This window comes from Rhinoderma darwinii, chromosome 2, assembly GCF_050947455.1.
Source record: "Rhinoderma darwinii isolate aRhiDar2 chromosome 2, aRhiDar2.hap1, whole genome shotgun sequence".
Taxonomy (NCBI): domain Eukaryota; kingdom Metazoa; phylum Chordata; class Amphibia; order Anura; family Rhinodermatidae; genus Rhinoderma; species Rhinoderma darwinii.
In genome coordinates, this window is record NC_134688.1 from 21158652 (window position 1) to 21172838 (window position 14187).

The 14187-nt window shown below is 42.6% G+C and overlaps 1 protein-coding gene across 3 annotated transcripts in view; it reads left to right on the plus strand.

The window, feature by feature from the left end:
* The window catches only part of LOC142742050 (glutamate carboxypeptidase 2-like), a 136345-nt gene that overhangs the window by 106289 nt on the left and 15869 nt on the right, over window positions 1-14187 (plus strand). For all 3 annotated transcript variants that reach the window (XM_075851452.1, XM_075851450.1, XM_075851449.1), the window contains 5 exons: window positions 4803-4885; window positions 6261-6324; window positions 9657-9724; window positions 11907-11998; window positions 13661-13751. In XM_075851452.1, coding sequence (XP_075707567.1) covers window positions 4803-4885; window positions 6261-6324; window positions 9657-9724; window positions 11907-11998; window positions 13661-13751 — 398 coding nt within the window. The remainder of the gene's footprint in view (window positions 1-4802; window positions 4886-6260; window positions 6325-9656; window positions 9725-11906; window positions 11999-13660; window positions 13752-14187) is intronic.

The window sequence follows — 14187 nt, forward strand, 5'->3', positions numbered from 1 at the left end:
ACTATAATACTGCCCCTATATACAAGAATATAACTACTATAATACTGCCCCTATATACAAGAATATAACTACTATAATACTGCCCCTATATACAAGAATATAACTACTATATTACTGCTCCTATATACAAGAATATAACTACTATAATACTGCTCCTCTATTCAAGAATATAACTAATATAATACTGCTCCTATATACAAGAATATAACTACTATAATACTGCTCCTATATACAAGAATATAACTACTATAATACTGCTCCCTATATACAAGAATATAACTACTAGAATACTGCCCCCTAAATACAAGAATATAACTACTATAATACTGCCCCCTATATATAAGAATATAAGTAGTATAATACTGCTCCTTATATACAAGATTATAACTACTATATACTGCCCCCCATGCACAAGAATGTAACTACTATTGTACTTTCCCCTATATACAAGTATATAACTAGTATAATACTGCCTCCTATATACAAGAATATAACTACTATAATACTGCCCCTATATACAAGAATATAACTACTATAATTATCTTTTTTATTTGAAAACTTGCAACAAATTATTACAATACCTTTGCAATACACTCATAACAGATAAAGAAAATAAACGTATGTCTCTTAATAACGTCACAATCATTAAACAAACCATAATATATGAATATTGCTCCAGTATAGATTGTTTCAACTATTTTTCATGATATTTTTCTAGACAGTATTACAGGAGAGTTCTTCTTTATTGGTGACCGGGCAGCATCGCGCACACCACAGATGGTACATGGTCACCACATTTATGACATATAGTAAACCTCTATGATATAAACGGAGTTCGGGCTAGAAGTCTCCATACAGCAGCTGAGAGTTTCACTGTCCCAATAGATGTGGTGACTGCAGGGACACAGCAGGGACATTACTCTGTAGATAAGTCTCTTGTATAAAGATGACATTGGTTTTGTCGTTAGACAGACGCTGGAATATCGCCCGCCGCCTGCTCCTATTCTTCACACTGTTCACATTAATAGGAGGTGATTTTCAGCCTCATCCTGGTTACACGTCTTTCCTACTTTTTTTTTTTCTTCCACTGCTATGTCCTGTAACACCCCATCTTTTGGTGGACATTGGGGGGTCAGCATCTTCATCCTGAGGTTCGTCATCTGGGTTGTGTGAGGAGACTTGCTCCATCTCTGCTTCTTCTTCTCGGTCATCTTCCCCCAGCGCACAGTAACGTCCCCCAGTTATCGCCAGCACTGGAGACTCCGGTGATTTCTTTGCAGCAGTGATTTTTTTCCTAGAAGAATCATCTGTTTTACTTCTCCTTTTAACCGTCTGAAATCCCTCCTCATCCATACTGGTCGCTGCGGCTGGATCAGCTGGTTCTTTACTGGTCGCTGCGGCTGGATCAGCTGGTTCTTTACTGGTCGCTGCGGCTGGATCAGCTGTTTTTTTACTGGTCGCTGCGGCTACATCAGCTGGTTTTTTACTGGTCGCTGCGGCTAGATCAGCTGGTTCCTTACTGGTCGCTGCGGCTGGATCAGCTGGTTCCTTACTGTTCCCTGCGGCTGGATCAGCTGGTTCTTTACTGGTGTTGGGCAGATGTTTTGGTGACAGAGTGACTGGATATTTCGCTTTTAGCATGACCTCCATTTTCAGTGGCTGGTGACACTTGTGCAGCATCCACAGATGGGACATTCGTCTCTGGAGCACGATCTCTGGTACTTTGGCTCACATCATCGTTGGGACTTCCAGGTTCTGGGGTTGTATCTACACATATGGAGACATCCTCCTGGTCTTCCTCCATGGCTTCTTTAAAGGTATCCTCCTTATTATGTTCTGCATGTGGACACTCCCGGAATGTATGTCCAGGTCCTAAGCACAGGTTACAGATGACAGGTCCTGTACAATCATCCTTCACATGCCCAAACTGACCACATAGTGAGCACTTAATACGGGAACAGTTGAATGCCAGGTGTCTGCCCCCACATCTATGGCACAGTCGCGGTTGACCAGGGTAGTAACATATGCCTCTCTCCGAGCCCAGGTAGAATGAGTGTGGCAGATGTCTGGTCACTCCATTCTCCTGAACCAGCTGGATCTTGACAGAATATCCTCCATTCCAGATCTCCTCCTCATCATAGATCTTTGTTGGAAGTCTCTTCACCTCACAATATCTGCTCAACCAGTGCTGCAAATCTGCCAGAGCCACCACCTCAGACTGGAACAGGACGGTGGCGGTGACTACCTGGGGTTTAGTCAGCTGGATGACATGTAGATGGTCCCACATCGCGTGCTCCTTTGTATCATTATAAATACTCCAGAACAAGTCTAGACTATATTGCAGCTTGAAACTGATGTCATAATTCCTGCTGGAGGGAACGTGGATCAGAGCGAACACCTCAGAAGCTTTAAACTTCATAAACTCCTTCAACAAAACTTTCCCAATGTAGAGTCTGGAAGGGATGTTTTCCTCTGGTCCTGAGTACCTGATTCTGACCGCGTTCCTCCTCTGAGGTGTGGGGTTAGTCGGTCTTGTGTTGCTGGAGAACAGTCTCCTGTACTGAGGTCTGTCAGCAGGTGGGTCAGGACTGGACCTCTCCTCAGCTGATTGTACTGCAGATCCTCCTGTGTCTGCTCCTGATCGCTGTGTAACCTGCGCTCTATTCACTGACACTGCGGACGGCTGAACCTCCAGAACAGGGTCTGCAATGTCCGCCTCAGCCTATGCCGCTGGTTCATCAGATATCAGACTGTCAATCACCGCGCTGAGCGAGGTCTCACTTATAATATCAGGACATGAGGCACTTTCTTGCTCACTCACAGGAGTGCCACTCGCATTCACTTCATCAGTACTGCACATAGAGTCTACTGCAGTTAACCCCTCGTCAGCTGGCACACATTTCTCTGCAGCTTTAGCAGTATTTTTGTTGACTGATTGCACAGACCCCACACATGATGGGAGTTGTGAACCTCTAGCCACTGCACACTCATATCTTCCAGGGTTTCCCTGCGCCACAATATTATACACAGCATTATAGTCAGTGTCTTTTTTTGCAATGATATTTTTTCTCTTCACAGTTTGGGCTCTGGTCTCCCTTTTGTTCTCAATTGCCCGGTTCTTTATTTTGGGTACTGTGCATGATTCTTTCTGCAATCTCTCCTTCAATATCACTAGCTCACGTGTGCAAACATCCAGACACTCACATTTCATCAGCTTTGCCTTTGGATCAGTCTCTTGGTTAATTTCAGTTCTCAACTTGCGAACTTGCATTTCCATTTTAAAGATATTTTTCTTTGTCATTTTTGTGCACAATTCACCAACATCATGAGATTCAGTTGACTCACCGGCCACCATTTCCAGATCATCACCTCCACCATCTCCATGCTGCAAGCCAAACTCCAGACTCTGGGTTTTCCCAGGATCATCACCCCAGGACCCCTCCCCTCCACCTGGGTCAGAAGCCATGCATAGTCCTAACAGGGAGCTCACAAGCACACGTCTATCCTCTCCTATGGACAAGAATATAACTACTATAATACTGCCCCCTATATACAAGAATATAACTACTATAATACTGCCCCTATGTACAAGAATATAACTACTATAATACTGCCCCTATATACAAGAATATAACTACTCTAATACTGCCCCTATATACAAGAATATAACTACTATAATACTGCTCCTATATACAAGAATATAACTACTATAATACTGCCTCCTATATATAAGAATATAACTACTATAATACTGCCTCTATGTACAAGAATATAACTACTATAATACTGCTCCCTATATACAAGAATATAACTACTATAATACTGCCTCTATATACAAGAATATAACTACTATAATACTGCCCCCTATATACAAGAATATAACTACTATAATACTGCTCCTATATACAAGAATATAACTACTATAATACCGCCCCCTATTTACAAGAATATAACTACTATAATACTGCCTCCTATGTACAAGAATATAACTACTATAACACTGCTCCCTATATACAAGAATATAGCTACTATAATACTGCCTCCTATGTACAAGAATATAACTACTATAATACTGCTCCTATATACAAGAATATAACTACTATAATACTGCTCCTATATACAAGAATATAACCACTATAAGGGTATGTTCACACGCTGAGTCAAAAACATCTGAAAGTACGGAGCTGTTTTCAAGGGAAAACAGCTCTTGATTTTCAGACATTTTTTTAAATCACTCGCGATTTTCGCTGCGTTTTTTGCAGCGTTTTTTACGCCCGTTTTTGGAGCTATTTTCTATAGAGTCTATGAAAATTGGCTCCAAAAACGTCCCACAAAGTGACCTGCACTTTTTTTTCGCGGACGTTTTTTCCGCGTTTTTCAAAACGGCTGCGTAAAAAAACGGCTTGTCGGAACAGAATACAATTTTTCCCATTGAAATCAATGCGCAGATGGTTGGAGGCGTTCTGCTTCTGATTTTTTGGCCATTTTTCGGGCGTTTATGGCCCGAAAAACGGCCGAAAATAGGCCGTGTGAACATACCCTAACTCTGCCCCATGGACCACTATAACATGGTCCCTCTACTATAATAATGTTCCTTTATGGACAAAAATACTGCTCATTGTACACAAGAACTTGTATATATTACTGTGGATAAAGATATGGATCTGAGCAGGACAATAGTATAGTATATACTAGTATATCTGTCTGGGATTAGTCTTTTATACACTGTTTACATTTAGGGCTACATCCTGTAGAGGGCGACACTCAATCCTTATCTCTCTTGTACACATTTTTCTTTATAGGTTGGAGGCCAAGGAGGACGATGATATTTGCCAGTTGGGATGCAGAAGAGTTTGGACTTTTAGGTTCTACAGAGTGGGCTGAGGTAATTGGTTTGTAATCTTCTCCTCTACGTTGACATTTAGATTAAATGGAGAGGAATTAACCTCTAATCCATAAAGTAAATTTCATCTTGAGAGGTTAAATGCATTTGCTATGTAAGTGGGCAACATGCCTGCATTCAAGGACATACAGACCATGCCACTCCTATGTGGCCCTTGGAGAGAGTTTTAATCCCATCCCCTTTAATACTGGGTGATGAAAACCTGTCCAAAACTCCTCTCTCTAGATGAACTACAGTATTAGTAAACAAGCAGGTGGAAAATTGACCGAAGGATCATAAAAAGGGAATTTTTCTGATACAGAGCTCCAAATCCCCTGCATGGCCATACAGTTACATGATAAAATTCTGACTGCTTGAAACAGCCACAAGAGGAAGCTCAAGAGCTTACTGCATAATGTTTTATTATAACCAGTATGCAGTAAGCTCCCAAACTCCCCCTAGTGGTGACTGCAAGCAGCCAGAATTTGAACATTTAGCTCCATTTGTGAATTTGATGTTCAGTTTTCTCTTCCTCCCCCTGCACTAATCATAGAAATCAGTGCAGGGCAGGGGATAGGGAATAATATGCAGATAAGATTTAACAGGTTGTCCTGGTTCTAGGACCCCCAGCAATCAGCTGGAAACCCGGCACGCAGCATATCCGCAGGAAATACCGGGCGAAAAACCGCAGCAAAGTGTGGTGCAGTTTTTCACCCGGAATGTCCGCTGCGGAAAACTGCAGCACTTACTGGCCTGCTGACCTCTCATCCCAGGAGACTGCTGCAGCCTGTGATTGGCTGCAGCGGCGGTCACATGGGATGAAGCGTCATCCCAGGAGGTCGGCCCTCTGACGTCATCCAGACCGGCCTCCTGGGATGATGTTTCATCCCACGTGACCGCCGCTACAACCTGTGATTGGCTGCAAATGTCACATGGAATGAAACATCATCCCAGGAGTGACACAAAGGGAGGGAGTGACACAAATGTTTAAGAATGAGATTATTTTTTTTATTCTGAGTTGCGTTTTTTGCGACAGCATCGCTGCAAACCCGCTGCTAAGAAATGCAACAACTGCTATATGTTGCGGGATTTATGTCCCCATTGAATTCAATGGGGAAAGCCCGGAACAAATAAGCAGCGTTTATGCGAATACAATTTACATGCTGCGAAATAAAATTCCGCAATGCAGGTCAATTTCTGAGCGTTTTTTCCGCTCAGTATTTACGCAACGTGTGGATGAGATTTTTTTTCATCTCATCCACTTTTCTGCTACTGTATTTGCTGCGGATTTTCCGGAACAGATTCCGTTGCGGAAAAACCGCAGTATATACACAACGTGTGAACTGACCCTAAAGTGTGTCCTGTCTTGTGTATGTAGGAGAATGTTAAACTACTGGAGAAAAGGGCAGTGGCTTACATCAATGCAGATTCATCTGTGGAAGGTATGAAAAAAAATCTAACAATACACACATATATATATATATATATATATATATATATATACATGCAATTGCGCCTTTTCGTCCTCCAATTTTTTTAACCATATGCTGGTGTTTCTTTTTCTCTATGATGATCTATATGCCTCCATTAGCAAATCTATTTAGTGTATATCTAAGTGTATGCTAACCTGTATTCTGTAATACATTCTAACAGAAAACAAAGATCAGAAGGAAAGCTACTTTTTAGAATATAGAAGAACAGTCTAGTCTAGAGTTTTCCATCCTCATCGAGGTTTAGCTTGGTAGATGTCGTGTCAGCTTTTCATCGGAGCATAAACGAGGGCCCTATAGAAAAACTCAAAATGTAGACCTCGTCTTGTAGCAGTCCCATGAATGCCTATGTTCACGATTTCCAAACCAACCGCTTACTTTTCTTGCCTATCCTTGGTCTATGGTCAACCACAAGAACCAACCAAGCTGAAGCGCCATCATTCCCACCAATGCCGAGTACCTGCATCGACCTAGATCTGGGGACAGGGACTAGGATGTCTGTACTACAAGCAATGTATGATCCCCCCATAGCAGTGACAGGACTTCAATATCAAGTGCGCAACTACACTGTTGGCACACACACTGGGGCAGATTTACTAAGACTGGCGTTTCATATGCCAGTCTTAGCTATCTGCTCCGCTGGAGTAAGATGCAACATTTTTATTAAGAAGTGCACAACTCTTAAGTCTTTAACATCTTCGCCCTTGTTGGGTGGCCATGCATCACAATTGTGGCACAACGACCACGGCTGTGCACCATCCATTACCCTCCCCTTCTCATGGGACATAAAATAAAAAATAAGCATACTCGCCTCACCGCTCCTCTTCTTCCCTCCGGGTCCTCCTAGTCTCCCTCGCCGTGCGGTGGCTCAAACAAGGTACTGACGCCAAGCAGCGCCATGGTCTTCTGTTCGACGCAGCAGTCAACATCATCAGTGCTGGGTCACATACAACGTACTAAGGCTTCCCAGTGTTAGTACGCTGTATGAGCCGCAACATGCTGAGGGAGCCTGGGGGTCCCGGAGGGGAGAAGAGGAGCGGTAAGGTGGAGCATTCTTTATTTTAATTGTCAATTAGGGTGGCGGGGGTAGTCTGATGGAGGGCAAGGTACGAGACCTGTCATTGGCCTCTACCTTGTTACGTTCCACAGTGTGAAATCTAGGCCAGGTAGGAGCTGGCGTAGATTTCTAATGTAATTTGCACCAAATGCTTCGACCCCTTTTGTATAGCCACAAGTGGCGAGGGCGGCGTAAAAATTGCACAAATTGCACATTTCGATGCTTTTACTACGCAATAACTTGTGTAAATTGGTTGATAAATTCCCCCCACAGTCCTTTATTTTCCATAGGTTACAAGACTACACATTAATGTTCAAGTACCAAATTCTAGAGCAGCCAGTTAAACCCCCAAAAAATTCTTGACAGGACATTTTAATATAAAAATTTAAAAAAGAAAGTCCCCATGTGCAACTAACATTTCTTTTTTTTTTACTGCTCCATTGCATCTGAAAAAAAGAAACAATTTAAAAAAGTAAGCCACTTTGCAAATAGTCTTAACTAAAATCTAGCTACCCTTTTTTTGTCTACAGCTCCTATGCAAATTTGTGTCTCCATAGTTACAGACTACAAACAAACCCTGTGTAGTCTGATTCTGCAGCCATGTGTTTCTTTCTGCCATTTGCTTCCCCTTCTGCTGTCTAAGAAGAAGGGGCACAGCCTGCAGAGGCGTAACTAGGGGTTTAGCACAGGGGGGCAAATAAATCGGAGTATGTCCCTACCAAGTGGGTCCCCAACGCATGGTTAGAACTGCAGAGGCGCATCCGGCGGGGTCAGGCTTACATAAACAGCATAGTTTTCTGTGCAATTCTCTTTCTGTAAACTTCCATAGAAGTGAATGGGTGTTACGGAAACAGCATAGCATAGCGAGCTACGCTGTTTCCGTAACTTCTACTCTTTTCACGTAACTTCCATTCACAGTATAATGCCCCTACAGTGCCTCCGCACACAGGATAATGCCCCTATAGTGCCTCCCCACACAGTATAATGCCCCCTCAGTGCCCCACACACAGTATAATGCCCCTATAGTGCCTCTCCACACACGGTATAATGCTTCCATAGCTGCCCCACACACAGTATAATGCCCCTATAGTGCCTCCCCACAAAGTATAATCCCCCCATAGTGCCCCCACACAGTATAATGCTCCCATAGCTGCCCCACACAGTATAATGCCCCTATAGCTTCCCCACACAGTATAATCCCCCCCATAGTGTCCCCACACAGTATAATGCCGCCATACTGCCCCCCACATAGTATAATTCCCCTATATAATTCCACAATATAATGCACCATAGTGCGCCCACACAGTATAATGCCCCCATAGCTGCCCCCACACAGTATAATGCGCCTACAGTGCCTAATAAAAGTAATAAAGTAAATACTCACCTAACCCCGTTCCCACGACAAGTGGAGAAAATTCCTCTGCTCCTTCAGTCTGTGCTCTGTGTGGCTCGGCGCAGTGACGTCATCGTGCCTGTCTGCGCCAAGCTTCTCACGGTCGGCGTTACACAGTGAATGTTGACGACTCCCTGCTCCACCATTAGATTCAACTATATCTATGTCCTGATAACGCACATACAGTTGAAACCGAGACATGGCACCGCTGGGGGACCGTCCCAGCCCACCCCTGGGCCCCACCATCTCAGTGCTCCCCATCCGCCCTGTCCCTCTTGCTACCTATGCCTCTGGGAACAGGAAACAGCATAACACATGACTGCAGGATCAGACTAGGCTGGTTTTTAGTGTAGGGGATAACTGCAGAAACAAATAGGTCTGGATGGGAGCTGTGTACACAAAATGATTTGCTTAATTTCTTATTTTTAGATACATTGAAATACAGAAAAATGGTTTCAAAGTGTCCAAACACTTAAATACTCAGATTTTGCATCTCCTTAACCCCCAAAGTCTAGTCACTAGCTCTGTCTACCCCGGGCTCCAGCTTAGACGCGGTTTACAGATGTAGCCATCTTCATCTTGACACATAACTTGCTGCAGCGTCACATCACACAACAAAAGCCATTGAAAAAGTCAAGATAAAGGATCCCGCCACTGTGTATTTGTCAAGATAAAGTTGGCTACAATGTAATTTTGTATATATATATATATATTATTATTATCTACATATATATATATATATATATATATATATATATATTATAAATATTGGCCTTCTAGGTTCCAAATTTTAAATAATGTGTAATAATTAAAATATTTTTTTTTTTTTTGTAGGAAACTATACTTTAAGAGTTGATTGTACCCCTTTATTATATCAGCTGGTATACAGTTTAACAAAAGAGGTAACTATTCTGAACCCCTCAAATATGTATTGTTAAAAAATAGAGAATGGTTTATATTGGTATATAATGTATATAAATCGGTGTAATGTCATTATAAATATGTGTGATGTCATCGGTGGCAGGAGGTGGCCCCAGGTGTAGCATTTACACCCACAGGCTGTACAAATTGATAGGGCAATTGTGGAGAATTTTAACCCCCGCAGCCTTACTATGGGATCACTCCCTCTTCTATGTATTTACAGAATTGCTAGTTGGGCAGTTCTCTAATATATTACAGTAGGTTCACCAAAAAGGTGAAATTAATTTAAAGCATACCTCCAGCCTGAAAAATGAAAATGTCGTATTGCTCCAGAATCCACATGTGAAGTCTTTTCTCCTAAGTTCAGTTGTACGTCCTGAAGACCTATCAATGTCTATATGGAGTGTTTGTTAAACTTGCTATCTTATGAGGCTGCGATCTCCCGGTCCCCTTCTCAGCCTACAACAGCTTGATAACGTCAGTATGTTCTTTGGTTTTCTTCCCTTCTTCCCCTCATGTTTCCATCAGACATTGTTTAACAACTAAGGGCCCATGTGTAAAAACAGTCTGAGGGCCCCTTTCCGCCAGCATATTGCAACTTACATCTTCACATATTTAAATGAATAATTGCTGAAGTTTTTTTGTTTTTTTTGCTGCTATTTCTCTGGAAAGCGATGTCATAGGCTATGTACACCTTTGCAATAGTTTGTTGGTTTTTTTTTTTATATAAAAGGTATCAGTGTGATTGGTGCAACTTTCAAAATACCTTTTTATTAAAAATTATATTTACTTTTTGAGATACAGCTGTTTGGTAAGCTGTATACAGAGCAGCAGTATCTAGCGCTTAAAGCTGTATCTGTCAGCTCCGCGGTACTGACGGGTTCAGTGTGAGCGGGTCCTGAGTCTCTGACACGCAGGATGGGCTGTTACCGATCACATCTAAGTTCATAACTTAGATGTGATTGATTACAGGTGGATCCTGCACATCAGAGACTCAGGACCCGCTCACACTGAACCCGTCAGTACCGCTGACCTGACCGATTTAGGTCTCAGCGCACGATACAGCTGCTCTGAATACAGGATACAAGGCAGCTGTATCTCAAAAAGTAAATATAATTTTTAATAAAAAGGTATTTTGAAAGTTGCACCAAACACACTGATACCCATTTTTATTAAAAAAACAAAACAAAAACAATTTCAATGATTTCAAAGGTGTACATAGTTTTTAAGCATAATCCCTGGTGTTCTAGGGCGGTGAAGGGATTGATAGTAACATCCCTGGTGGTCTAGGGTAGAGTAGTTAAAGGGTTATTTCCATAACACAAATTGATAGTATATATAGCCCCGCCGATACAGCGATTGTATTTTTTTTTTACAGCTGTGCCCCCTTCATTCTTGTTCCCTGCACAGCGGCAGTCCTGGCCACCTGCTGTTCAGAGATCTGCAACTGAAGTGACCCCCACCAATTGTTAAACTGATGTCATATCCTAGTGATGTGCCATCACTTTGTGCGCTGGGAATAACCCTTTAGCTCCCTTCCTGTAGCTCCATCGTCGGCTATCCACCAATCACAGAGAAGCTCAGTCAATCATAGAGTCTCTGTGATTGGCTGACCGGATGATGCTGTGTCTGTGTAATCTATGAAAGACTTGTGGAAGGGTGAGCAGGGGTAGGGGTGAGGAAAGCAAGATGTTCTAAAAAATCCTGAGGGCAATGTGGGGCCCCTGTGTAGCTGTTCAGTCTGCACATGCTATATGTCCGCTCCGTTGTGCGTGTCCTTCTATTGTCACTGCACCTCTGCTTTCTATTTGGAAATATGGACATGTAGAAAGAGAAGGACAAGAAGAGCAAACTGCACAACAATGGCCATGACCCCATATAGGGTGACCAGGGAACTGTACTTCAGTGGTGACGTCTTTGAGGAGGAAGGTCCCGGCAGGGCAGTACCTAGATACATCCTATTACAGTGTCTGAAAAAAATTAATTTAACAGAGGATGTTTCGGGACCATCCATATTAGTGTGCAGGAGTTTTCCAAGCTGAAAGATGAAGAGACATAGTGCTCGGAACAGCTCCATAGCCTCTTTATGTTCAGCTCATGGACCTTAACCAATGATTTCTGAAATTTCTTCCATTGCCAATATGCCCCTTTGAATTTCCTTAGATCCCCAGCCCAGATGAAGGTTTTGAAGGTAAATCCCTTTATGAAAGCTGGTACCAAAAGAATAACTGGACGGACTATAAGGATTCTCCCAGGTAATGTAATTCAAAAAACTTTTGACTTCAGACTTAGCAAATAATATCTTGTAGGTCAAATCTGTGCACCAGAACTTTTCACCAGGACTGAATGCTCCTCCGTATTTTCGTCTGTGACGAGAGGGATCGTGCTCAACTGAGGATGGTCCGGCCGTATACTTCAGATAGCCCCGCAACAACCTCCATCCCGACTTTCCTCACGCAGCCCTCGTGGGGAGCGTAAAAAATCATTCTCATTACTTTTGAGACGCACCTCGTATATATTGGTTTAATGAACATTTCCTAGAACAGGAAGTTCACTGCAACTGTATTTGAGAATTGGGTCTTACATGTCTCCTATAGTTATCTCTTACCCACAGTAGTCACAGCAGAATCCCCCCTTTTCACCATGCTGTACAGCAATGTCTCTCACCTTTCCAGTGTTCCCAGCAGTGTCCTCCAAAAGTAGTCAATGTAACGCCCCCTCAGCAGAAATCACAGCATGTCCCAACAATAATTACTTTGGTGTCTGTAAAAACAGTAGTGCCATTATCTTCCCTAATACTCAAAGGATCATGGCAGTGCCCTTTTTCCCATTGGTCACCGTAATGCCTTCCCTTGTGTTCCCCAGTATTCACAGCTGTGTTCTCCTTTACTTTCCCCAAGAGACACAGTAGTGCTGACCCTCCCTTTCCCCAGTAGTCCCGGCTTTCCATAGTAGTCCCTTCCCCAGTAGTCACATTGTGTTTTTTTCCCTCCTTTTCCCTAGTAGTCACAGCAGGGTTCTCCCTCCATTTCCACAGCAGTAGTACATCCTCTTCTCCATACTGGGTTTCCCAGTAGACTGAGCCGCCCCCTCTCTCTGTAGTAACAGAGCTGTCATTACCCGCCTTGAGCAAGCCCTTTTTTAGCACACAGCCATCCATAGTCACTTGCCTAAAATCGAATCTGGCCTTTGTAAATTCTAGGCTCTGCTCATACTTGCTTCATGGTTTCCATTTTGAATGGATCCATGACAGATATAAAGGATCTTCTTTAACGGATCCTAACCGGTCCCATTGATCAATAATGGCTCCGTCAGGAGTCAGAGTAGAATAGCACAATAGACGACGCTATTCTACTCCTGACAGGCAACCGAAATCTGTCAGAAAAAGAAAACTATAATACCAGTGTGAACAGGACCTGAACAGTACCAACAAATTTGGAAAAATCAAGAAAGAAATTGTAGGTGCGTCTGTGATTTTTATAAAACTAAGCAGGGGCTTGTACAAGTCATTGCAATTGTAATTACCATAATTTTGCCGGTGGGCACGATGACTGTGGAAAAACTCTGGCTGGAAAATACTAACATCCCAAAAAGTCATGTATATATAAAGTAACCATATTGTTGCAATGGTGCCATCTTCCTCCCCCTGGCAGCAGGAACGGAAGTGTTGGCTCTTCTTCCACTTAGTTGACCACTCTAGGGAACAGTGGTGGAAAAATTTTAACCAAAAAAACTTGCGAAGACTATAGGTCAGGGCAGAATTGGTGCAAGTCTCGGCACTATGTACCAGCTTCATGAATTCATTGCGCCATTTACTGGATATTACATCTTCCTATATCGCTACATGTGACCTTTATGTGTCTGCCATAACAAACATATTCATTATTTTTGTTTCTCATATTATTTTCTTCCACAAGGATAAACAAACTGGGGTCAGGAAATGATTTTGAAGTATTTTTTCAGCGTCTTGGCATCGCTTCTGGAAGAGCTCGCTACACTAAAAACTGGGTGAGTGCGCTGTACTCAAGCACCTGGTAAGTGGGAGGAAATGTCCATATGTATCAACGTATTGAATCACCCTGCAGTTCTGTCAAGTGACAAGTTAAATATCTGTTCCCGAAACGAAATGCCACGCTGAAGACTTAAATGCAGTAATTGTAAAAGCCTAAAACTGGGAACAGCGACAAAATAAAAAAACAGGTCAAAGAACAAACAAGTTAAAAACCGCTAAGACGTCATTTGTTTGATCTCAGCTCAAAATTGGTGGAAAAAAAAAATTGCTCGGCTGAAAATAAGATAATCACAGGGTGATGGGGCAAACCTAAAGATCACCTGCGATCAGATCTGTGAGAGAATCTGCCAGTAGGTGCTCAAATCTCTAACAGCGCATCCACAGGAAAGAGTAGCATTTCATAGTGCCCATTGAAATGAATTGGCCATTTGT